Source organism: Aristolochia californica, unplaced genomic scaffold, assembly GCF_029961685.1.
Source record: "Aristolochia californica isolate CCGP_79_NKW_82.1479 unplaced genomic scaffold, dmAriCali1.0.hap1 SCAF_9, whole genome shotgun sequence".
Classification (NCBI taxonomy): domain Eukaryota; kingdom Viridiplantae; phylum Streptophyta; class Magnoliopsida; order Piperales; family Aristolochiaceae; genus Aristolochia; species Aristolochia californica.
Window position 1 is genome coordinate 9,380,701 of NW_027182290.1, and position 26,908 is coordinate 9,407,608.

Below are 26,908 nucleotides of genomic sequence, written 5' to 3' on the forward strand. Positions count from 1 at the left end.
ATAAGCAGACACATTACACATATATGAATAAAAACGAGAAGGAAAAGGATGATTGAAAGCTTAATGAAAATCAGATATGATCACTCACTTGATAAACTATCCCTACACCCCTAACCCTAAATCTCACAATTATGCTCAAATAAATTCCAATTAGGCACTGAAAATAAAATAAAATAAAATAAAATATTAATTTAATAAAAAAATTTAGGGTTTAATCATTCAGCATTCGATGCCCAAATATCAAAATCAGAAAAAATCGAAATTGAAACGGGGAAATTGAACGAAATCGGAAATCGGAAAGTATTTTGGGGGAGAGAAGAATCGTCTGAGAGAGAAGAAAGGGATAAGAGCGAGAACAGTGAGAGAGAAAAACGGAGAGCGTGTCCGAGAGAAGAGAGAGAGAGGCACGGAGACGAGAGAGGGGGTGCGTGAGAGAGGGCGAGACTGAGAGAAGACCGTGAGACGGAGGCCGGAGACGAGAGTGCGAGAGAAGAGAGACAGAGAGAGGGAGTGCGGGAGAGAGGAAATGAGGACGCGCGAGAGAGGGGGTGCGAGGAGAGAGAGGGAAAAACTAAGCCGCGCGCGTCTGTCATTTCAAATAATATCAAATATGGCCATCTCTGAGATAAATGATTTTAAACCGTGGAGATGAATGTTTGTACTTTTGGTCATAGATACAGGAAGTAGTTTGGCGCGAAACGGATCACCAAGAGTCTGAATCATGTCTGTCAATCCAGAGTCCCAAAGTAAGCCCCGTTTCCATCCCGAAAGCGAAGTCACAAACGCTTCTTTCTGTAGTCATTTCGCCTGCAACGATGGGCATTTATTCGTTGTAACGCATAGACAGAACATAATTTCGTCTTTTGTAGGGTTCTTGTTTGTCTTCAGTTTTTGGAAAGCTTCACGCCTTCAACAAACCAATTGCTGTTTGTATTAATACTGGCTTTCTTCACCTAACCGCGTAGACGGAACGTAGGTTTTCTTTCCTTCGTTTCGCTCGATCGATATGGCGAATTACAGAGTCGCAGTGATTGTTCGCCGCTCTGCTGTTGACTGTGGGGATTTCCTTGTCGTACGACATAATCGCCCTCCCAGTTTGCCGGAAAAGGAGTACGATAATTATGTCGATTCTGTTCTGTGGGATTTGCCGTCAGTACCTATGAGACCACTGGGGGACGGAATTAGCTCTACGACGGTAATCGATGTAGCGGACTCTGCCTCTAACAAGCTGGACCTGCAAAAATTCGATGTCGATTCAGCACTTGATCAGGTGACTTTCCTGAGGATAACACTCACCATTACAGGTTTCCGAGTTTTGATTGATATAGAGTTACTTTGCAGTGTTGAAGTAGGATAGCTCTTCAACCTGTTTTCAGTATTTGAATTCAGTCGATACGAATCGAATATCAGTTACGGGGCATTTCCATCTGCATATTCAAGTGTTTAGTCTGTAGCTACCAATCGGCCTATCTTTCTTTCGGCAAGTATTAGGGGGAGAAACAGTTAAATGGAGTCAATGTAGCAAACATATGTCTTTTTGACAATCATTTAGCAAGAGTTTACATGAAGAATTGCCCTTGACCTGAAGGCATATTCTTTTCTCAGTAAAGCACTCCGGCAGTGACATGGAACTTTGCGTGTTTTTCTTTTTTGAGAGTAAGTAGAAGTATTTTCTTTGGCTGTACATAGAAAATTGGGCGTTAATTGCTTTTCTTTTTTGGGAAAAATTTCTTCTGGATTGGTGAATAGGCTGACATGTTAGGTCCTAAATTTCTATCTTTGACTGATTTCCGGACTTATATATCCTATGGATTCCATATGAAATTATTTGAGAGGTAATTCATTCAATTTGAATTTGTGAGGTTGGAAGCAAAATCTCCTCTGTTGACAATTTTCTATCGGCTAACCAAGGTGAAATCTGTTGACAAACATCCCTCCTTGACTTTTAATAGATCTTTTCACAAGTGGGTCTAGAAGGATCAGTTGGCAGAAGCTTGGCACTTTGGAAGCAAGTAGAAGAACCTGATTTTGGTCCAGAACCTCCTATTCACACAGTGTTCATAGTTGGCCTGCTGAAACCTGAAGAACAAATCCGACAAGGTAGGTCAGACAGATCCTGTTTTTTGAGTACATTCAAGAATTCCTGTTGCATTTACTGTGATAGGAAATATGGCAGCTTGATGTGGCCAACTTTTTAATGCTTTTACTTAGTTTTTGCCATTTGTTTTCAAGCTGGTTCAATGGGGTAAATGACTGAAGATGTATGTTCCACTTTTGGTAATATTAATGCATCTCTTCATAAAAACTTATTTGCCATTGTTATGTTGTTTTAGTCATAGCTTATCATAACTTATTCTCTCTGCTCATGAAATTAGTGTTATGATCTTTCATTCAGAGGATTCCAAGTGGATGTCAGATCAGAGTTGCCTCAGTTTGCTTTTAAATGTGAAGCTGGAAAATGATCGTATCGGACCTTTAGTAGTTACTGGGCTTCTAACTGGCATTGTTGGGTCAAGAAAGTGGACGATTCCCTTTACCTTGCTTGGCCAGGTTTGCCCTTTTTTTTATTGAAGTTTGTTTTACAATGATAGTTACTTTGTGTCATAAAGATTACCAAAAAATGGAAATCAACCAGTCAAGTCTTGTTACAATTGCTCCTTCCTAAGAGATAATCCTATTGTCATTCAGTATCTTCTGCACCTTTAAGGTGCTTGAGATACTAAAATGAGTGGCTATTTGTTTTTAGAATAAAAAACTGAGTTATTAGGTATATGAGTTGTTTTTTTTTTCTTGGATCCTTCTTTGTCATGTTTAATGGTCCACTCATTTTTGGGAGTCAAATTTAGCTTTTTGGAGGATTCTCCTCTTCTATTTGCAGATGAAAATGGGTGATAAGGTTGGTACAGTCCCTCCCTTTTCTGAAGGATATTGGGTCATGATCTATCTGTGGATTCAATTCTGATCAATCTTCTGTTGCATGTCGCTTGTTATTATTATGCTGCTATTTTTATTGAAAAGCAACTGACTGTGCTCCAGGAATACCCTCCCCATGTGACAATCATTCCAATGAGAAGTAGAACAAAAGAGCCTTTTCGCAGTACAAACTTAATTGTAGTTGCGGCAGATGATATAACTGATTCCTCTGAAAAGTCAAAATTTTCTATCGCTGGAGATGCTTTAATTATGGATCCCGGATGCCACATTGAAGGTCATTCAGCGGTATACTTTTTATTTGTTTTTTATTTGTTTACTTTTTGAGTTGCAATATGGGGCATTATACTTATAATAGCTTTTGACTACTTGGTAATCAATAGTGACCTTTTTCCATCAAAGAATGCAAAGGAATAACAAAGTACTAAAAGTTTCTCATGACTGCAGTTACTGAGTTTCAGTATTTTTCAATGTGTATTAGCTTTACTGATTTCAGTACTGTAAAATCTGATACTTCTGGCGATATGCCAACCATGGTCCAGATTAAGGGTTGCCCAAAACTATTAGTCTTTGATGCCTTACCCATATCAATGACAAGGGCTTAGGGATATTTTGCAACTTGTGTTTAGTATACTGGTTTACTGTCCTACTATCCAATAAACATAGTCACCTTTGGAGAATCACGCTTCCTCTTCTTTAAAAGGGAAGTTATCTGAGTTGATTAATATTTCTATTCCACCTGTGGAGAGTTTGTGAGGAACTGAGCCACCTAGTAGCTTGGTTATCGCATTCACAAAAGAATTCATTTTGTGCAAATTTCAGGTAGCCACAGCTTGTGACTGATATTGTAATATCTTACTTTTCTATGTGATCATCAGCTCATGGAAATTGTTGCTTCATTGCCAAGGAAGTTATTGGTCTTTGTTACTCATCATCACTATGACCATGTAGACGGTAAGTTTTAGAATGAGCATAGATTGTTGACTAGGTCTGTCTTCAAGTAGTCTTTTATTGGACATTCATTTCTTTCTTTTTACCTATTTGGGTCCTACATGTTCATTTGCATGGAACCTTGTTGTACTCTGTAGGTTCTGGCAATTAATGGGTAATGCTTTAAGAAATTAGACTAATCAGATGGTCATGGCTATTGGACCAGTACTTAAAAGTTATTATTATTATATTATTTTTAAAAAAGAAGTTATTATTATTATATTTTCGAAAATAGTACTTGGGGATTCAGGATGCAAATTTTTATGTGCTATCACTTCTCGTATCTGCTCTATGACTTGATTGCAGGTCTTTCAGCTATTCAAAAGATCAATCCTGAGGCTACCCTCATTGCTCATGAAAATACCATGAAACGCATTAGAAAAGGTTAGATCTTCTTATTTCTCTACTGTTTGGAGCATTATCATTTCACTTCATGGTAGAGTTTTCTAAGAACTTTGTTAAAATACAAGTCCAGGGGTATTTTGATCATTTCCCATATTTTCCACATTACATTTTTCTCTTGTAGTATGGTTATTAGATAGAGAATGTTGTTATGATCCGGGGGTTAAGTACTTGGCTTTCCGCTACCTAACAGACCGGTTTTTTGGGTAGTATTGGCTAGGTGCTTAACATTTGGTATCATAGCAGGCACCATGTTGCGGGTTTGAATCCCAGAGGGGGTGACCTAGAGGCCAGATTAAAATTACTGGTAGTCTCAAAAAGTGAGTCGGGCCAGTGTTTTTAGAGTGGGCCGCTAGAGTGAGCCGCCGTGGATGTCGGCTCATAACGGCGGGAGTATTGTTATGATCCCGGGGTTAAGTACTTGGCTTTCCGCTACCTAACAGGCTGATCTTTTGGGTAGTATTGGCTAGGTGCTTAACACCGGATGCACGACGGACTCTAGTGGAAGTTGCAGTTTATAAATAACTCTTCCAACTCGTGACACCACCTCGAAAGGTCCATAAAAACGTGCCCCCAACTTCTCACTGCGCCGAGTGGCCAAGGAACGTTGCCGATATGGCCTGAGTTTTACAAACACGCGATCCCCAACCTGAAACTCTTCATCCCTCCGTATAAGATCAGCCGTGGCCTTCATTCTCTGTTGAGCCCGCAGTAATTGCATCTTCAAATCATCAAGATACGCATCCCGTTCCTCTAAAATCTACTCGACTTCAAAAACTGTAGCTGTCCCGGATTTATATTGCAATAAGGACGGAAGGTTACGTCCGTGTAAGACTCGGAATGGAGTGATACCCATAGAAGAGTGGAAGTTGGTGTTATACCAATATTCTGCCCATGACAACCATTTCGCCCAAGTTTTTGGTCTATCAGAAGCGAAACAACGAAGATAGGTCTCCAAACAGCTGTTAACCACTTTAGATTGACCCTCTGTTTGGAGGTGGTAGGCGGTGCTGTGTCGCAAATCAGTCCCTTGAAGATGAAAGAGTTCCTGTAAAAAATGACTCATAAACACCTTGTCCTGATCCGAAATAATAGATTTGGGCACCCCATGCAATCTAACACCTGTCTCACAAATAAATCAGCCACGATTTTGGCTATAAATGGGTGCCGCAACACCAAAAAGTGAGCATACTTGCTCAACTTATCCACCACCACCATAATAGTATCCACGTCCTCTGACTTGGGCAACCCTTCAATAAAGTCCATGGTCGAATCCTCCCAAACCATCTTCGGTAAATCAATAGGCTTAAGAAGACCAGCTGGGGACCTTGCCAAGTGTTTGTTCTTTTGGCAGATCTCACAATTTTGAACGAATTCAGTCACTTTTTTCTTCATACCCGGCCAATATAAGCCCGCAACCATTCTTCTATATGTTTTAACCTCCCCTGAATGACCCACAATAGGTGTGCAGTGGTATTCATGCAATAATGTTGGAATTAATGAAGAAGTCGCAAATAAAACCAGCTTGCCATTGTATGCCCATGGTCAACTTGAAACCCAACTACCTTGTCACCAGTTGCCAATCGTGTGATAACTTGTTGTAAGAATGAGTCCTTTGCCACTTCTTGTTGTAAAACATCCATATCCAGCCATTGCACCCCAGAAACTGCAACTATATTCATCACGTCCGGTTTGCGAGAGAGTGCATCCGCCACTCTATTACTTGCCCCCAGTCGGTATTGAATGTCACAGTCATAGCCCATCAATTTTACCAACCGGCGTAGGTATTCTACACTTACGAGATGCTGTTCCAGCAAGAATTTTAAACTTTGCTGGTCAGTTCGCACAAAAAACCTCCTTCCTAGCAGGTACGGACGCCATTTCTGAATAGCCAACACAATGGTCATGAGCTCTTTTTCATAAATAGACTTCAATTTGGCTCGTTCACTCAATACTTGGCTAAAAAAAGCAATCGACTGTTGCTTTTGCAGTAGAACAGCCCCCAACCCATATCTAGAAGCGTCGGTCTCCACAACAAACACTTTCGAAAAATTGGGTAGAGCCAAAACTGGTATCGTAGTCATGGCTTTCTTCAAACGCTCAAATGTCCCGGTGGTTTCATCTGTCCACCCAAACCTATCCTTTTTAAATTGATCAGTCAAGGGTCTTGCAATATCTCCATAACCCGAAACAAATTTCCGATAGTATCCTGCAAGACCAATGAAACCCCGTAGGTCCTTAAGTGTGGTTGGTGCGGGCCAATCAAGCATAGCCTGTATTTTACTCGAATCAACTGACACCCCCGCTCTAGAAAGGATATGACCCAAGTATTCTATCTGTTCTCTTCCAAAAGAATACTTCGTAGAATTAGCATACAACCTGTGTTCTCTTAATTTCTCCAACACAGCAACTAAATGATCACAGTGAGCACTCTAACTTGGACTATATATCAAAATATTATCGAAGAATACCAATACAAATCGTTGGAGAAAGGATTTGAATACCTTATTCATAAGAGATTGAAATGTAGCCGGTGCATTGGTAAGCCCAAAAGGCATGACCAAGAATTCGTATTGTCCTTCATGAGTCCGAAAAGCTGTCTTGTGCACATCAGCTGTTTTTATTCGGATTTGGTGGTATCCCGACTACAAGTCCAACTTCGAAAAGATTTGTGCTCCATGAAGCTCCTCTAACAACTGATCGATCACTGGAAGGGGAAATTTATCCGGAATAGTCTCCTAGTTAAGGGCTCTGTAGTTCACCCAAAATCTCCAGCTTCCATCTTTCTTCTTGACTAATAGCACAGGGCTTGAAAAAGGGCTAGTGCTAGGCTGTATGATTCCAGCAGCCAACATTTCTCCCACCAACCTTTCTATTTCATCTTTTTGTATTTGGGGGTACCGATATGGGCGAACACTCACCGGTGAAACTCCCTCCTTCAGAGTTATGGCATGCTCTTTTTCCCTTTTTGGTGGCAACTCTTGGGGCATGGCAAAAATATCCCCGAACTTCGTCAAAACTTTCTCCACCATTGTTGTCGTGTCCGCCCTCGGTTGTGACGCTGCCACTGTGGTATTGCCCAACTCCACAAGAACCCCATGTCCCTCATGCTTGATAGTGCGCATCATCGCCTTAAGTGAAACCAAAGTTTTGTGCAAGGAGGGATCTCCTTGTAACACTACCGTCTCATTACCCAATCGAAACTTCATAACATGTGTCTTCCAATTCGTATAAGTGCCTCCCAAGGTTTCCAACCATTGCACCCCTAAAATCATATCGGTGCTTCCCAATTCCAAAGGCAAAATATCCTCCACAATCTCTATTCCTTGGAGAGTTAATCGAACCCCCTTACAAATTCCTTCCCTGGGCAGTGCCGCACCTGTACCCAATTGAACGCCATACTTTGCTGTTGGAGATAAAGGCACGTGCAGTTTCTGGACCACTGTGGTGGAAATGAAATTATGGGTTGCTCCTCCATCAATAAGTACGACGAATGGCTGTTCTCCGATGCTTCCCACAATCTTGATAGTCTTCGGAAGTGTTAATCCAACTAACGAATTCAACGACACCTCCACTATTTGAGCAACCGCACTAACCTCTTCCTCCTGCTGTTCACACTTGCCGTCGTCTCTATTCTCCATAACTTCTTCTAGCTCCTGTAAGATTAGCACTTGTAGGTCCTTGTTTTTACATCTGTGTCCAGCTGAAAATTTTTCATCACAACGGTAACACAAACCCGCTCTCTCCGGTACTGGATTTCGGTTTCCGTGAGTTTCCTGAATGGCGTCTTCTTCTCCATCCCATGTTTCGTCGTTTCTGCCATGGAGATGGTCCTCCCATTACCCCCAACTATGGTTCCCGCTGATTTTGGAGTACCCAGCCCAAACCGAGTCTGCTTAATAAATTTGTTTTTTTCTTCCAACTTCTGGGCCAACTCCATGGTCCTTCCCAACCATTTGGCTCCAATACCCTCACCTTGGCCCGAATTTCGGGCTTAAGCCCATTAACAAAGTTGGACTCCAACACCTTTTCTGGAATATCTTCGAATGTGGAATCCAAATCCTCAAATCGCCTTCTGTAATCTCTCACTATGGTCTGCTGCTTCAACGCCAGAAATTTCTCATACGGAGAGCCGTCTTCGGAACTTCAGAACCGTTTTAGCAATAAAGACTGAAATTCTTCCCAATGTATGATCTCCCTCCTGTTATTTTCATACTTGAAGCATTTTAATGCTCCCCTTCAAGACATGCTACTGCGGCTTCCAGTTTTTCACCGTGAGATACCTGGTTAAGCGAGAAATAGCGTTCAACTCTGTAGATCCAGTCATCGGGGTCTTCTCCCTAAAAAATTGGCAACTCTAACTTTCTGGGTCGCACTTCATATCGGCTTTGCCTATTCCGATCAACCTTGCCACCGTCTCTTCCATGTCTGATACCTCTCTGGATTGAGTTATCGTCCACTGCCGAGTCCAGCCCTTGTCTCGCCGTCACCGTCCTACTCTGTGCATTCAGATTTCGGTTGAGTTCCTCCTGGGTACGCAGGAGTTGTTCAACCCGCCCAATCAGCGTCGTCAACCCTTGTTCCATGGCCTGAATCTTTCGAACCTCTTCCTTCATCGAGCTCACCTCCTCCCTTAAGGAACTCACGATTCCTTCCACCGATTCCACCCTCGACTCCATTCTGATAGTCGCCGTGAAATATTTTTTTGTTTACTCTTCTTCTTCTCTACCAATCGTCGAAGTCGAAACTCACCATCGACTTCTGGTAGCCGTCGCTTCCGATATCCTTACTGCCGAAATCGTAACAGAACCCACCTTCGAGCAGACGACGCTCTAAAACCTCTGATATATGTTTGATTAAGTAAGCCAATGCCTTGAATGCAACCGAAATCGAAAAACGGAAACTCCGTTTTACTACTGAACTCCAAATGCGAACCCAGCCAATGCTCTGATACCAGATGATGTACCCCAGTACAGGAATAAAGATTTTCAAGCAAAAACAAATGAAAGAAGGACGACGAACCTTTCATTCCCTGCCGAAATCGAATGAGAATACCTCCGATTGATACGAATCCTTATGCGAATACAACCAATGACAAGAAACGAAAACTCCACTGTCGAAAACAGGAATAAGACTCTCCGAAAATAGTCATCGATAACCCTCGTATTCGAGAGACCAGTACTCTCCCTGAGCCACGCTCTGAAGACTAAACGACGCGATGCTTCCTCTCCCTCCATTTCCCCCCTAAATTCCCTCCCGAAATCACTTAATATTGTTAAATTCCCAAAATGCCCCTGACCCCTCTAATTATCCTTTTGTTTACTCCTTCTAGAGTAGGTAACACTAATTTGGGGTCTATCAAATGTCTTATTTTATTTCTAGTTAAATTTTCATTCAATTTAGACATGTATTTTAGGAGATGTAATTTTGAGTATTGAGGGGCATTTTTATCCTTTTGTAAATATTCACTTAAACCGTGATTATGAAGAAGCTGGAAGGGCCTTTTTGGCTCGAATTCCAAGGCAGAAAAGCTGCCCCTCTTCTAGAACTCTTTTTCCTTTTCTATTTTCTCCCCAAATCACATATTTTTCATGGTGTCAGAGCAAGGTTACTGAACATTTTAAGGATTTAGTTATATGACTCACAAACAAGAGATTAACTAGAAACTTTGGTACAAATAAAACAGAATCTAAGGATATTTGTGGAGTAGTGCGAACTGTATCCTCTCCATGAATGGTAGAGGTGGATCCATCAGCTAAAGTAACTCGACGATATGAGTGAGATGGACTAATGGACTTAAATAGGGATAAAACTCAATACCGATGGTTAGTAGGTAAACCGATCCATGCTATAGTTACCAGGCTGATATCTCATTTGCTGTGTGAATTGTGAGCTTATGAAAAATCCTTGGAAAGTCCATTTAGAAGTTGTTTAAAGGATTTTGAAGTACTTGAAGGGTGCACTTGGGAAAGGTCTTTTGTAGACTCAGAATGGGAAAGTTGATGTACTTGGGTATTCTGATTATACAGAAGACTTTTTCCAAGGTCAAGGAGTAGAGCTGTCGGCGAGCTTCAAGTGGCATTGCCATTTTGCAAAATGTTGTCAATAAATAAGAATTTAGCTTTAACTTTCAGATTGTTCATTGCTCATGCATTGAATTGGCTGCTACTGGTCACATTTATGGTAGTTTAGTTTTCTATTTTTCTTGTTAAAGGACTTGAATTCTTTCTTATGCTAATAGATTCTCGTAAGTGCCGTGTCAGTTGACTAGATGTCATATATACCGTTCTTACCTGCTCCTGGTCTATGGCTTCTTGACAGATGATTGGTCTCTTGGTTACATCCCAGTTTCAGGATGTGAAGATATCTGCATTGGTGATCAAAGATTGAGTGTCATTTTTGCTCCGGTATGGGTGGTTGTTGATAATTTTCTGCTTAAGTTCTATGCTTTTATGCAAAATGGTTGAACCAAATCACTTATATGCTATCTGTTATCTATTAGATTTTATCAATATTTTACTTTTTTTATTTGTTAAAGTTTGGATCTAGGTTCATCCCAAAATGACTACCGAAAGTTAGGATGCATTTTCCTAGATAATAATGACATGATTTTTTGGACATATATGTGGGATTATTCTCGCTAATAGTTTCTCTCATGTTGCGATCCAAAAAAAAAACAGTTCTCTCATGTCTAGGCCTAAAAAAGGATATCAGGCCTATGACGCAAACAACATTAAAGGGGTGTGAACTTAAATGGTGTTTAAATTAGTCCCAATAAAACAAGTGCCTCTATATATCTTATTAAAGTTGGTCCAGGTCTATTCCCAAATTATTAATTGAAGTTAAGGGGACTTTTCTCCGCTAAGTACTGATTATTTTAACTAACATTATTAATCTAAGTCTGGAATTTAAATCTCAGAAGACATCTTTCTGATCCTGAAGCCATTCTGGCCTCCAATCTCCTTGCAAGCCTTCCCGTAGTGAAGCCCAATAACACAGATGATACTTTAATTTGGACACCGTGCTCAAAAGGGTCTTTCTCCACTGCATCTACCTACAACTTCCTATGCAACACATCCATAGCCCGTTCAAAACTCCCTCGGCCTCAGCTTGAAACCTCCTTACCCGCCACATGCAAAATTTTTCATTTGGACCACCTGCAGAAATAAAATCCTCACCTCTGATTCTTTACTCCGGCGAGGTACCCAAGTCCAAGACCCATTATGCCCTTTTTGTAAAATTGCCCCTGAAACAGCCAATCATATTCGCCTATCATGCCAATTTGCCCATTCAGTCTGGGCCTCTCTCTTAAATAAAATTGGGCTCCAATACTGTGCTGCTACAAATCTATCATCTACTATCCTCTCACTCATTGAATCCAAACTCCCAAAGTTAGGAAAAATGATTATATCATGCTGTATTGGTCATATCCTCTGGGAACTATGGAAAGAAAAGACACAGGAGGAAATTTAAATTTAAATCCTCCCTTGTTGAAGTTTTGACTGAACAAATTTCAGGCCAAGTATCTATCAGGCCCCTTAACCGAAAAGAATTCAGAAACTTTAGCGGCACCAACTTCAGAGAAAATTGGTAGCTCATTGCTGGGCTCTCTCAGCCCTCTCGTCCATTGGTCATGGCTATTTGGACCGCGCCCCCCCCCCCCCCCCCCCCCCCCCCCCCCCCCCCCCCCCCCCCCCCCCTCCATTGGGCCATTTCAAGCTTAACTTTGATGGGAGTGCTCTCGGTTGCCCTGGTCTTGCGGGCTACGAAGGAGTTATACACGACACAAACGGCGATCTCCTTTTCTCTTTTGTGGGCCCCCTTGGAAACTCAGATTCCACAACAACTGAACTTTTGGGACTGCTAAACGGAATTAAAATTTTATCAAATCGATTCTTGGGTCCACTCTGCATAGAAGGCGACTCAAAGGTAGTCATCAATTGGTGCGCAAAATCCATCAGACCCCCGTGGCGTCACTGGGATATGCACTCAGAAATATTTAATTTAATTTTTCATTTGAATTGTAATTGGAAGCACATTCCTCGTTCTGCCAATCACTTGGCAGACACCCAGGCTTAGGCGGGCATTTTACTCCAACACCTTGTTGTGGAGGAAGACCTTCCAACCTAGGTTTGTTTGTACTTACTCTTCTCTTTTATAATCTATTTACAGACATTTTCAAAAAAAAAAAAAGTGTGAAAAAAATAAAATAAAATCTTAGTCTAGTTGATTTATTAGGCAATTTAACATACACCTATTTAATAGAAAGACAACAGTAAAATATCAGTGCTGAATTTGCTAGAAGATGGGTTTGTCATAGTGTGCCTCCTTAGCTTTATTTGTTTTTTTGTGAAATAAGGTGTGTAAAAGGGTTGAGAGAGAGAAAAGGAGAGAAGGAGAAGAGAGAAAATGAGGGAGGGTGGCTGCTGCAAGAGAGCAAGAAGAGCTCTTGTTAGCGTTCTCAATCGACCCTTTAACTCGCTTATATAGTTTTTTTTTTTTTTTTTTGAAATAGTGTTGAGTTATATTAAAAGGCTCAAAAGAACAAAATTACAAGGAGGGGGAACCATCCCAAACAACGAGAGATTGTTGGGAGGTTCCAAATTTAGCTAGCCTAGCAGCCACAAAATTGGCTTACCTAGGAATGTGATTCCAAGTACAAGAAATGGATGATACAATATCTGCAATAGATGAAGTAATTGGCCAATGCCGCCAAGGGGGGTAGGCTGAATTAGAGCACCAACTGATGACCACTTTAGAGTCCTCCTCAATCAGCGGCTTACTTGAAGTCGGTCTTTGAAAATCTTCAACCCAAAATGAAGAACATTCACCTCCGCAGTGGTAGAACCTGCAATGCTTACAGGCCCAGCATAGGAGAGAATAGTCTCTCCATTATGATTCCTGAACATCTTTTGGGGACCCACCATGTGGGCCAGAAGACACCAATTTCGTTGAAGGGAGACACCGGCCTGAGGAGCAAATTCCTTCCTAGTATGGAGCAAGCTGGAAACCATACCCACAACGCAAGAGATCATACTATCCAGATTGCTGAACTTGAAATTGAATCTCCGATTGTTTCTCTTGAGCCAAAGACACCAAGGGATGTGAGCAAGGCAAGCAAAGAGTAGAATCTTGCCAATTTTAAGGAGGTGAGTCCCACGCACCATCTTAAAAGTGCCAAATAGATCATGATGGAGGCCCACCTGAGTGCCGATTTTCTGGAACACTACTATCCAAACTCTCCACAAAATGCCACAATGCAAAAGAACATGCTGCATTGACTCCTCTCAAATGCCACATAGGGGGCAGGTAACATCTGGGGCTATGAAACCTCTCTTGTGAAGATTGTCTGCCGTGAGGATTTGTTCTTTGATGGTTGTCCAAATAAAGAATTTTACTTTTTTAGGCGCTGAAAGTCTCCAGGCGAGATTTGCCTTGTGCACTGGCTGATTGGGGACAACTTCCTTGATGTGGGAATAGGCTGAAGTGATTGTGCACGTACCACTGATGCTAGGCTTCCAAATCAGCTTATCTGGCACTCGTTCCCGGAGGATGGTACTACTGAGACTGGAAAGAAGCGAGCAGAAGGCTACAACTTCATCATTGTTCAAGCTCTGGAAGAAGAGAAGACTCCAAGAAAGTTTGCTCCAAGATTCTGCTACCAAGCATGAAAGGTCCATAGTAATCCTGTACAGCCCCGGGTATTCCTTAGAGAGAGGGCGGGAACCGCACCACTTGTCAGCCCGGAATAAAAGAGTCCTCTGAGTCCTCCCATTTCCTGGGTAGAAAGAGGTTGCGGACTTGAAGGTTGGAAGCAACTTATAAATGGATTTCTAAATCGGGGATAGACGGCGAGGAGTGCCTCCCTCTCTCACTTATATAGCTTAAGTAAAAACAGGTACAAAGACTAACATAATCCCTACATTACACCTCTAAATTACATGAAACTCGAACTAGTTTAACACTCAAGCATGCTGAACAAGATAAGACTATATCTAGGAGGTGTATACTATGTCAAATTACCAAAAGTACCCTTCACATTGTTTTCTAACTCTCCCCCTCAAGCTGGTGCACAAATATCCATAAGCTCCAGCGTGTTACAAAAAGTTCCAAATTCACGTTCCAAAAATTTACAAAAAGGCCTTGGTAAGCATACTCAATAACTTGATTACCAAACCGAACGTAGGGAGAACGAAGTGGCATTCAACCTCTATATGTTTGGTACTCTCATGAAAAGCTAGGTTTCCTACAATAAAAATAGCAACTTGATTGTTACATTACGGGCCCATTGTTCTGTATGTTCAATTCTTAGACAACTGATTTCACCCACATGAATACACTAACAATATGACTTATAGCTCTATACTCAGCTTCAGCACTAGAACTGTTACGGTCCCGGGTCATGGATCGAGTAACACGGCGTGGGATTTGTGAATCCAGCATTGGTACTGAGTTGTTGGACTCGGTAAGGAGGGTTAAAGATCCCTTCTTTGACTGATCTTCCACACGTGATCAATCTCCCTTTTTATGAATCCACTCTAGTGTTAAAGTTATAGCTAGAATGCAAATAAGTCACGTGGAGAAGAAACTGAAGAAATACCTTTTGGTTGCTCACGGAAATCAGGGTTTCAACCCTGATTTTGATTGCTGCTCGTGTTGGAATGCTCAGCCTGGCTTGTAGAAGCCTTGGCCCACATGAATGGATTAATTCTTCTCTCCTTGCTGGCGCCAAGCTAGGAGCAGCAGCACCCCTTCTTCACGTGAAGAAGCAGAAAGCTCCCTACTTTTCTGCTCGTCAAGAGGGTTAGAAACCCTTGATTGCTGTTGACGCTGATGAGCAGGGAAGACCCTCTCTTTGAGCTCGGAAAAGGGGCAGGAAGCTCCTCTTCCAACTATGGATGATGAAGGATAAAGATGAACGAATATGGATGAGGATGGAGGGTGAAGGATAGGTTGGATTTTTGGAGTAAACCCTAAACTCGAGATCAAGAGGTGATCTCAGCCTGTTTACACTAGGTTATTCTAAAATCTCAAAGCTTACCTATTTCATTCATTGTCTCCTTTAAATAGATCACGTCATGGAGTTTTAGGGTTAGGGTTACAATAATTCCCATAATGCCCCTACATATAAAAGTAATTAGAAATAACTCCTACTTAAAACAATATAAGAAATAAATCCTACTCAAAGTAATATAAGAAATAAATCCTATTGAGTGAGTTGTTGTTGCCTTCTTCGTTGTGTGATTCGGTGTGCTATTGAGTCCACAACAAGAACATGCCACAACATTTTGTTTCTTATTCCAACTTATCAAGTTTTCACCCATGAATACGCAATAATCAGTAGTTGACTTTCTGTTCAGTTTAGACCTAGAACAATTTGCATCTGAGAATGCTTCTATCTTAGAGCAATCATCAGGCTTAAAGAACAATCTTTTTCCAGGAGAACCTTTCAAATATCTTAATATCCTCTGAACAACTTCGAGATGTACCTTTCAAGGGTGATGCATGAATTGACTGACAACATTTACTGAGAATGATATATCAAGACAGGTAATTGTAGCATAGATCAGTTTCCCGACTAATCTGTGATACATAGTCTTGTCGTTGAGTTCATTACTGTTCTCACGAACTTCATGATCAACTTTTGCAAGGGTCTCCACTAGCTTTGTTCTTGATAGGCCATACTCCTGTAACATAGAAGTGATATAGTTTCTCCGTGTAAAAATGGGTCTTGTCGTGCTTCTAGCTACTTCAATTCCAAGAAAATACTTCAAGGAACCTAAGTCTTTGGTTTGAAAATACTTAGAGAGATGCATTTTAATTTCTTCAATACCCTTGGTATCACTCCTAGATAAAATGATATCGTCCACATATACTAGTAGGACAATAACACCAGTTGATCTCTTCATGATGAACAAAGAAAAGTCATAGTGACTATGTGAGAACCCATAAGACAACAACCTACCTAAATTTCTTAAACCATTCCCTTTGGCTGTGTTTACGCCCATAGATTGTCTTCTTTAGTCTGGACACTTTCCGAATTTCCCCCTAAATAACATAGCCAAGAGGTTGTTTCATATACACCTCATCCAGGTGTCCATACAAGAAGTCATTTTTTATATCAAACCGAAACAATGGCAAACCCAGGTTGACAACAATAAATACAAGAATGCATATTGAATTCAAACGAGCAATAGGGGAATGGTCTCAAATATATTAAAACCAGATGTGTCAGTGTACCCCTTAGCTACTAGCCGAGACTTATATCACTCTATTGAACCATCTGCCCGGTATTTCACCATGTATACCCTGCGACATCCAACCATAGTAGCACCTGAGTGCAAGTCACATAGAAGCAATGTGCTTCCACTGTATAATACTTCCATTTCAACATTCATAGCTTCATTTCACTAAGGTGATAAAACAACATCTTGCATAGAAGAAGGAATAGTGTATGAAGACCTTTACAATACAAACATTTTGTATTGGTGTAACAAGGAGTCAAACGAGACAAAATTAGATAATGGATGTCTTGTGAACTTACGTACACCTTTCCAGAGGGCAATAGGAAGACCCAAATCACTTACCTTAGGATCCGCAAACGAGGAAGATTCTATTAAACACAGTAGACAGTGATGGAATATCATCTGAGGCCAGTAGATGTGCTCTAATTGCATCAAATTCTTATCTCAAACCATCCAGGAATTTTGGTACATGTAGCTGTCCCTATTGTTTTCTCAAGTCCCTTTCATCAGTAATGAAAGGTTGAAAAATGCTTATCTCTTGTAGAACTCCAAACAGCTCACTATAGTAGTCTGTAATTGATCGTTTACCCTGCTTGAGACTAAACAAGTTAGCATACAACTCATATGCACGGGACAAATTGCTCTCCTAAGCATACAAAGCTTTTAGAGACATCCACATCTCTTTTGCTGTTTCGCAGTTCATAATTTCATTCCTTAATTTGGAAACAATACTGTTGATTAGCTAGGTCATGACCTGACTGTCATCGGCTTCCTTGTCATCATCCAAGGGAACTAGTCTTCCCTGATGAATTTAGACTTCCTCTTGGACTTGAGATGAATCTGAATGGATTTTGACCTATTGAGATAATTTTTTCCATTCAACCTCTCAGAGTAATTAAAATTGAGTCTTTTCCCTCTTGAGTTTCTATGCTTCTTGTTATGGTCCTGGGTTAAGTACCTATGTCTTCCGCTCCTAACAGGCCGGTCTTTTGGGTAGTATTGGCTAGGTGCTTAACATTTGGTAAGCCTCTTCCTCTCCAGCGGATGGGCGTACATCCATTGAAGACTTTCGAACAGAGATTCAGACGACGTTCCAGGAGCTTCGGGAGACCATGCTCTAGTTTATCCAACTTCATGGGCCCCGCGATATACCTCTGCGCGCAACTCCTCAAATCGTCTTCACTTTGGAGCATCTATTGCTCAAATTTCTACTAGTCCGGTCAGTGCCAACGAAACCAAATCCGAGAAATCCGCGGAGCATGACATCAGAGAGCCCTCTGTCTCTTCTGCGGCGGCGACTTCCGAAAGTGGGGACTCAACATGCCCGACACATCCTTCGTTGGCCAAACAGGAAGGGGATCGGCCGTCAAACCATTTCTCACTGGATGCCATGCGTCCTCCCGCACCGAAGTCGCTTGAAATCGTGTGCTTCCTGTCTCGGAACACCTCCTTGATTTTCCGCAATCAGGCGGCGGCCACCCCATTTTATGGAACTCGGCGGGGTATTCCACCACACTTGTTTCCTGGAACGCCATCCCACTTCTTCCGGCGGCGCAACCCACAACACTGGATGCGTTGGCAGCTTATGGGCCACGAATCCCTCTGGAACGAGCCAACGAGCGGTCGCCATTTTCGCCATGTCAGCACCGGTTTGACGATGTTAGCCATCGGCCACAAGTAGACGATAGAGCGCAACCCCCCAAATCCAGAGCTTTCGATTTCGAAGTTGAAATCGTGACCCTGGTGGAAGCAGAGCGGTCTCGCACAGCAGAATTCGAATTGAAATGGCTTCACCAAGATGAGGCCCCTGTTCGTGGTGCTGTAAATGGCATTCAATTCATGGTTGTTAGGCCAAAAATCAGGTATGCACTTGCCGTTCCACCCTTTCTTACAGTGGAGCGTGCATCAATTTTGCTGTTCCATGAAGCAGAGCAGCAGAGTAATTTTTCTGGAACTTGGGTTTACCAGTATGCAATGCATGATGACAAATTTCTGAGGTTTCTGGCAACGGTACGGAAAATGCGATGGGTCAAAAATTTTATTATGATGGATGGGCACAGAACCAGTGCGTTTGTTTTTTTTTTCATTCTTCTCTGGTAGAGAGTGGTAAAGCATTGACTCCAAAAGGTCTGCAAGTTATTGCACATGTGGGCACGGAGACTATGGAGCTACTGATTAGTGAGACTGGTATTGAGGTTGAAAAGCATTCCAAAGATGCTGATCTGGAAACTGCTGCTGAACCGTTTAAGGAAGCCACATTTGACCGATGCTTTTACATATATGGAGAACCGGAACAACTTGAGGAATTGGAAGCACTGTCAAACCATTGCAGTCTTTTATTCACTCTGAGGAAAACAAAATTCTCATCAGAACAGAAGTCATTTTATGATGCCGCAGTTCAGCAAGTTAGGCAAATTTTTAGTTGGACTACTGCAATGGATGCTCACATTGTGGATCCTGACACTGGAAAGAACATTGAGACCATTGCAGGTGGGAGCGGTGATGAGATGAAAGCGTTGTGTGATGCAAGTGTCAACAAGGCAGCTGCTATGGCTGCAGGGTTGGCAGCTGCCCTTGGTCGACTAGCTACCAAAGAAATAATTCAGCGTACTGCTGATAGCCCAATCAGAATGTGGGAAATTGCAGTCGGTTTATCCATGATTAATGTCTGGCCCAACTCGTTGCTCTTTGCTGCTGTTTATGTTGTCGTTGAAGCCACATCTGTTGCATTATTGGGTCCAACTGTTGGCCGATGCATAGACCACCTTGTTACTTTAGAATGGAAAAAGCTACCTGCCTATGTTATGGGAGTAGATCGAGGTGTAAGTGCTGTTGTAGGGATAAGTGCCGCATTTCTATACCCAGTCCTGCATTCTCTTAGCTCAACCCTGAGAACGGGACTATGGTCTATATGGACTCAGTGGTGCTTTTTGTTGGATTTCGTCCCTGAATCTGATCGATGTGTTGTGGAGGAGTCCAAAACTCACTTCAATCCATGCTGGATTTGATGAATCATATCACGGGTTTAATTATTTCAAACCCTCCGGCATTCACTTTTGTGTTGCAGGCTCGTCGTATACCGTGATGCTCTCCTTTTGTAGTCTAGCGGGCTGACCCAGCTACCGCGGTTGCCACTTGTGCATGGATCCAGACTTCGGCACGGACAAGCACACTTACCTTCGAGCTTGAGGGCAAGCTCGTTCTCCAGGAGGGGAGTAATGTTATGGCTAGAGTAGCAGGTAGACGTAGGACTTAGGTGGGGTCACTTTCAAATAAGGTTAAGGGTCGGGTCTAATGTAATTTTAGGTTATGAGTGTGGGCCACGTCACGGCTTGGGAAGTGTAGGTTTTGGTAAATGTAAAAGTCATAGTTTGGGAAAATGTATGCTTTGGGGAAGAGTAGGAGTCATGGTGGGAAGTGAGTGGATGTCATGGGAATTGTATGGACGTCTTGAGAAATGTGGGGACGTGATGGGAAAGGGATTGGGTTGGAAATTGTATGGATATCATGGTCCTTCTTGTTATAAGAAGGAAGGAAGAAAGCAGGAAGGTAAGCATTAATCAAATTAGTTGTTTGTTAGTAAGGTCGGATTCTCCCTTTGAGGTCTAGGGTGAGCTTCCCTTCACAAGCTCAGTTATCTTCGCCTTCTCCGATTAGAAACAGGGAGGAGAATGTCTGGTGGATGATCCATGGAAATGGGGCATTGCAATGTGGTATGTTAAGCACCTAACCAATACTACCCAAAAGACCGGCCTCTTAGGAGCGGAAGACATAGGTACTTAACCCAGGACCATAACATCACACCCCACCTTTGCGATTCGACGACCACGACGGCGCAACGACATTGGCCCGACCGCGATAATACGTAGACTCGACCTACCAGTATTTTAATCCAGCCTTTGCGCTCGCGCAATGACACTGGCCCGACCCAGGGCTTATCACAAGGACCTACTAGTATTTTAATCTGGCCTTTGCGCATCCCAGGACTCGAACTCGTGACGTGGGAGCCCCGCTCTGATACCAAATGTTAAGCACCTAGCAATACTACCCAAAAGACCGGCTTGTTAGGAGCGGAAGACATAGGTATTTAACCTGGACCATAACATCCCTCTAGGGGGTGATAACTTCACTAAAATCAGCCATAGATACTAAGAATAATAACTACAAATAATATCAATTTCTCATGAAACAATTGCCTGTGCAGGCACTGTGGGACCTGCTTCTTAGAGACTTAGGGTTTGCACAATTTGAACACCTATTCCCCCAAAATCTAGAATACCCTCAAGGTTGGTGGCAATACTTCAAAAATCCCACAAAAAATCTCAAAGTTTGGGCTGAAGTCAGCCAATCCAGTGGTGACGTAGGCAAAATGAGCCCAGTAATGGGCTGCACACCAGGCAGATAGGAAAAATCCCAAGTTTATAATCCCTTTAGGGCATTAAACAATCATCAAACTGCTCTCGGGGCAGTAGGAACCATTAACCTTAGGGTTATGGTAGAGAAAGAACACAAAAGATCATATTTTTGTCAACGAGTCACAATCAAACTTAATGTCCCCTTGTGAGAGATCGCTGGCTTCAATGGAGAAGAAGATGGAGCTCCATTCACCTGTAACCAGATTTTATTGCTCTGATACAATGTGAAATAAGGTAATAAAGAGGGTTGAGAGAGAGAGTCAGAGAAGGAGAAGAGAGAAAAGGAGAGAGGCAGCTGCTGCAAGAAAGCAAGAAGAGCCGCGTGAGGGTTCAATTTAGCTTAAGTGAAAACAAGTACAAAGACTAGTATACCTTCATACACTTATTCCCTTATAACTCTTACATTACACCTTCAAATTACATGAAACTCAAACAATATAAACAATCAAGCATACTGAACAAGATTGGACTATATCTAGGAGGTGTGTAGTATGTTAAATTACCAAACTGCCACATTGTTTTCTAGCAGTTTTGTTTCCTTTGGGGCAATTTGTTGCCTATCCTGCTTGTAGCTTTTCATTTCATTAATCTTTCATCATTCGAAAGAAACAAAAGAAAATTTGCAAGATGATGCACAAGGTTGACGTTAGTTGAAGTACATGAACTGGAAGTTGTTCCTAGAAATGTGAATACTGCAATAGGGAAACACTGAAAGAAAGAACCTTTTAAGCTTATTGAGCAAAAGATATTTGTCCCACTTTGTTGGAAGGTACAAAGTCCCTTAGTCTAGTGTTGTATGTGCCTCTCATCTTATGCTCGTTGTCTGAAGTGAGAGTTGTTGCCTTTAGGAGAATAGTAGCACATTTGTTTGGGTTTGATGAGCTCCTATGTTTATTAATGGAGAGAGGCTTTATAACTTTGGCCAATCATTTTGATATGGACCTAGACCTAACTTTAATGTGGTACTAGAGACAATCATGTTTGTCTTGTTCTATGTGGCTTCTGTGTGTATTCTCTTTGGGCTGAGAGTGTATGTTTCCTGCGTCTCAAGGCAATTGTATTTTTAGGCTTAGATGTGAGGAGAAGTATTGGAAGGTAAAAGTCCCTTAATCTATATTTAAATCTGCTCCATGTCTCAGGTTGCTTGTCTAAAGTGAGAGTTGTTGTGTGTGGGAGAGCAGTGCCACATTGTTTTAGGTTTGAAGAGATCCTATGCTTATAAGTTGAGATGAAGCATCTTAACTTCGGTTAGTTGTCCTCGGGTGGACTTAGATCCAACTTTAATACTATTCGTCGTCAAAGTGCCTGAAACTATCTTTTGATGGTGGGTTGCACCTATCTTTTGTTTAGTTACTGTTTTGATGACTTTGTGGTAAAAATATGATTGCTCACTCATTGTCAATGCTACTTGTGGCATCTCTTTAGCTGTCAAAAGCTCCCTGTCACATACTGTTTGCATTTTTGAAGTTTCTTTAGACTATAAGTGGTACTGATTGCTATGATTTTGTCAATTTTTCTTTTAAATAAATTTCATACTCTTTATTTTGAAATGATTTAGTGATGATTTGATCACACAGTTTTCTTAATTTCTTGACCTTAAAGTTTGAGAAGGAATTCATATTCTGATCAGGGGCATACAGATGGCCACATGGGTTTGCTTCATGCCAGCACAAATTCTCTGATCGTAGGGGACCACTGTGTAGGGTAAGATTTATTTGGGTGAAAGAAGATATTCTTATGTGAGATAAAGTTATTAGTCTTACTTATCAACTGAAAATTAGGAGGAAATATTTCATGTTTCCAGTTTCTAATTATATTTACTCTCTCAGAAATCACAAATTACTGGTACCTGGAATGAATACTCAGTTATAACTTTGAACTCAGTCAACTATCTTATGATTTATTTTGGCAGACTAGGTAGTGCTGTTCTAGACATTAGATCCGGTGGAAACATGAAGGTATAGTTGTGGTTTTTCAATTTTATTTACATACTAATAATTTCTAGCTATTCCTTCATGCAACAAAGGTGAATGACAGACTTTGTTTGTTTGGTTGCCGGTTTATTTGTTTTTTTTTTCTCCTTCTCTATTTATCAGTCACAATAGGGTGCTGTTTTCTTTGAAATTTTGTTATTTGAACAATTCAACTTCTTTTTGTTAACATGCGAATTAAGTTATGCGTTTTGTCCTGCTTGCATTTTTTTTTAATGTTAATTGCACATATTAAACTCCTTACTCGTAGTGAGACTTGAACCCAAGAATTCACAGTAGAAACTCCCTCGTGTGGCATTGAGCCAAATGTCTAACTGAATAATAGCCCATTGGATCTTCAAAGATTTGGGGACTTATGAACATGCTGTTTTCTTTGTGTTTTATTTTAAATATTGTGATCTGTTTAACATAGAAAGTAATGGCCATTCAGAAGTCTGTAGAATGCAACATTTTGATTATATTGAACCAACATATGTGGTGATAGCTAGACAAAAATATTATAACAAAAAAAATCTGGACGAAAGTGAAGAACTTGAACTGGAAAAAGCTTGCAATCAGAATAGATAGAATTTTGAAGTTGGCTAAATAATTCCAGAAATTAATTGTTTGTCAAAAAGTTTGAATAAAAGTTCCACTTGCTTGTTGCTTTAACTGGTGATTCTTTTTGTTTCAAAAATATGTATGTCTTTTTGATGGCCATAGTATAGTCAATATTCTGAACTTTTTCATTGAAATTCTTCACTTGATATATATTTCTTTTGGAAGATTAGTTCTGAATTTGCTAGTTTATGCTTCTGGTACAAGAATTAAGGAAAGAAAACTCTCTTGTTGTATCACAAGCAGGACTACTTTCAGACAACCTACAAATTTATGGAGATGTCACCACATGTTTTAATCCCCATGCATGGGAGGGCCAACCTCTGGCCGAAGCGAATGCTTTGTGGATACCTGAAGTATGAAGTATAACCAACCAACTGTTGTATTCAATTTTCATAACAATGCTAGAAATATACTAAATGATGGATGTTCTAGAGCTCAACCTATTGAGACTTCCATCGTCAATAAGTGAGTCTGTAATATAATTGTAACCTGGTTGTTAGTCTTATTTTGCAGGCACCGTAGAGATAGGGAGTACTCCATCTTGAAAGCCATTGAAAATGGAGCGGAGACATTGTTTGACATAATTTCAAAATCTTATGCTGACGTTGACTTGAGGTTGTGGCTCCCTGCTTCATCAAATGTAAGGCTTCATGTGGATTACCTGGCCCAGCAAGATAAGCTACCAAAGGTAACATCTTTTTTCTGTGATACATCTTCACAACATTCAGTATCATGCTTGGAACTTGCATCCTACTCACTCATAGTCTTTTTTATTTTTTGGGAGTAATTCCTTTTCTCTTTATCATGGATGACTTACATTAACATCTTTTTTATATGATACATGTTCAAAGCATTCAGTACTATGCTTAGAACTTGCATCCTCATCAAGGTCTTTTTTTTTTTTTTTTTGGGAGTAATTCCTTCTCTCTTGTAATGGATGACCTACATTATAATGGATGACTTACATTATGATGGATGACTTATAAGCTAACTTGATGTTGTCATTGCTCACATTGAGTGGATCTAGTATTGTTTGATTGTTTGAAAGATTTGATGCAGTAGTTGAATTTAAAATTCTCACTTATTAGTGGGTTTCATTTGTCATCTAATTAAAGGATCATTTTGCATTAAAAATTTGAGTATTGAAATAAGTAGCAAACTTTAAGTCTGTACACTAAGCTGGTCCTTTAGAAATTCAAAAGGATGCCCAAGTTATTGTACTGAAAAGGGTTGTTTGGCTACTTTAAATTCCAATTGTTATGCATTCTACTCAAATGGTTGCCAACACAATAGGGCTCATGCCAAGGATCAGACCTCAAGCATTTAAACCAAGGGAATAAGGAGAAAATATTGAAAAATAAGTTGGGATGGAAGTGAGTTGTCTCCTTTTCAGAAAGTTATGTATCTTTTTCAGAAAGTTATGTATCCAAACATCGCATGAGACTACGGCAATTTAGTAATTCTGGAGAAGTAGCATATTGTCTACCTCATTCTTTTCTCTGTTTAATTATCTGGTGGAAATGCCTGATTTTTTCACACTACTACAATCATGAAACTCAACAACTTTTCTGATTTTAGTTTGTTTGGAGTATTCAAGGATTTTTCTTTGGAGAAGTTTCACTGCAGTTATGAAGAACTGATTTCCAAGATGTGGGCAGAAGTAGCAAAGTTTGGAGAGACATCACTTTAAGTTCGTCTGTTTATTGGCTTATTCTTGTGCCTCATTATGGATTTTTTTTCTTCCAGTTATTGGTGATTTTGATTTAATATTTATTCATCATGCCGTTCATGCAGTGAATGATAATTGTTTTTTTTCAAAAAGCTGTAGTATCAACTGAAAGAAACAAAGTGGTATGTTCTGTATGCTGAATGGGGGCTTCTAGTTTCGTCAGGGAGGTGGAAATGCAATGTAGTGGGATAATTTCCGGGCTCCTTGGAGTGTGTGAGATGGTTTTATTGATCCAATGACAGATACACTACTAGATTAGTTCATGAAGGCATAGCGAGTGGATCACTCATTTGAACCTCTATCGAAGTTCAATTTTACATACCAGACTGCCTAACTTTTGCTATTGGCTTTCAGTTTGAAGAGGTTCTCAATTATTTCTACTTGGAAAATGCAGGAATTTTCCGTGCAAAAGTTTCAGGCAAGCTGTTCGCTGAGTTTTCTGTTAAGATGGACTTGGAAGTATCTCAAAACTGAAGTAGTGGCAAAAGCTCCGAAGCTTTCTGCCATTAAATTGCTCACAGCTATTAGTCTGACAGGCTTAGCAATGTTTGCTGCTTCCAGAGTCAGGGAATCTACCCAGAGAGTAGGTGAAGTTTTGTGATGTCTAATGGCTGTAGAGGTGTGGCAATCTCACATAGAAGTACAACACATCGGCTACACAATGCAGAAAACTTAAGACGTTTGTAATGTATCAAATTCGGTCTCTTATGCAGTTATGGGCATCACTCAGGTACTGATTTCTTGGTTCAGATGTATGAAGAAAAACAGAGAAGAGATGTATTTATGTATTACGAGACTTAAACATCCAGAACAAATGATTAAACCGACTCGACGACCCCTTCGTACAGTTTCCGGCCTTCTCAGCCGTCAAAATTCAAGTCACCAGTAACAGGTCTCCGGACATGAAACTAGATTGGCTTCAGATTTTGACACCGGACCAGTCCAAGGTGAATTGTGTGGGGAAGGTGTTCCCAAGTCACTTGCGGGAGTTGGTGACAATTGCCTGAAATAATCTACAGTCCACGTTCCTTTACTCGGAAGGAAGACGTCTCTGCGCTCGGAAAAGGGTATCAAAATCCATGTGCGTAGAATGTGGATAACCCGTTTCCTTAAAGCAAGTGTATTTACTTTCTTTCCAGAATTGGTTACTCTTTCTGATAATGGAAAACAGTATATTTTGGCTGGTGGTGAGTAGATTGTCTCTCATTTCCCTCTCTTTCATTCAATCATGACGGAGAGTTGAGAAAAATAGCGACCACATTGCAGGTGAACAGTTCCCGCAGTGGCAATCTTTACCATTGTCGGCTCTCGCTTAGTACTTAACAGGATTTTTTTCTTCCCTCTAATTTGCTGCAATTTTCACCAGTTTGGTTTTTTTTTTATTTTTTTATTTTTTATCATTGAATCCGGGAAATGTTTGCAACTCACCGATTATGTGGTTGGATGAGAAGGAAGGAAAATTACTCATGGTGGGGATTGGCTTTGATTATGGTGAACTAGGTGATTGATTAGCTGAATTTATTGTCTTCATAAACAAAGCTTGGGTCCTATCCACTGGACCAAACAGTCGTCTGCACTTTTTTTGTGTTCAAACTAATCTCAGCC

General features: G+C 40.9%; 1 protein-coding gene across 3 annotated transcripts; it reads left to right on the forward strand.

Moving 5' to 3' along the window:
* Positions 1 to 293: 293 nt before the first annotated feature.
* On the forward strand, positions 294 to 26,645 carry LOC137941898 (uncharacterized). 3 transcript variants are annotated; one of them, XM_068787508.1, is made up of 13 exons: positions 294 to 746; positions 870 to 1,270; positions 1,953 to 2,100; positions 2,396 to 2,550; positions 3,037 to 3,219; positions 3,810 to 3,885; positions 4,228 to 4,305; positions 10,645 to 10,730; positions 22,614 to 22,687; positions 22,896 to 22,941; positions 23,818 to 23,927; positions 24,088 to 24,262; positions 25,698 to 26,645. In XM_068787508.1, the coding sequence occupies exons 2-13, from the start codon at positions 1,007 to 1,009 to the stop codon at positions 25,902 to 25,904; spliced, it is 1,602 nt and encodes a 533-aa protein (XP_068643609.1). In that variant the 5' UTR covers positions 294 to 746; positions 870 to 1,006; the 3' UTR covers positions 25,905 to 26,645. The 3 variants fall into 3 exon arrangements, with proteins under 3 accessions (XP_068643609.1, XP_068643610.1, XP_068643611.1); XM_068787509.1 differs by having other exon boundaries at positions 966 to 1,270; XM_068787510.1 differs by having other exon boundaries at positions 977 to 1,270.
* Positions 26,646 to 26,908: the final 263 nt, after the last annotated feature.

What these genes read in the sequence shown, in the direction of transcription:
- LOC137941898 (XM_068787508.1), top strand. Translation starts at nt 1,007, where the DNA reads ATGGCGAATTACAGAGTCGCAGTGATTGTTCGCCGCTCTGCTGTTGAC. An exon ending in TCACTATGACCATGTAGACG is followed by an intron (nt 3,886 to 4,227) that starts GTAAGTTTTAGA and finishes ACTTGATTGCAG; the next exon opens with GTCTTTCAGCTATTCAAAAG. An exon ending in GTAGGGGACCACTGTGTAGG is followed by an intron (nt 22,688 to 22,895) that starts GTAAGATTTATT and finishes TTATTTTGGCAG; the next exon opens with ACTAGGTAGTGCTGTTCTAG.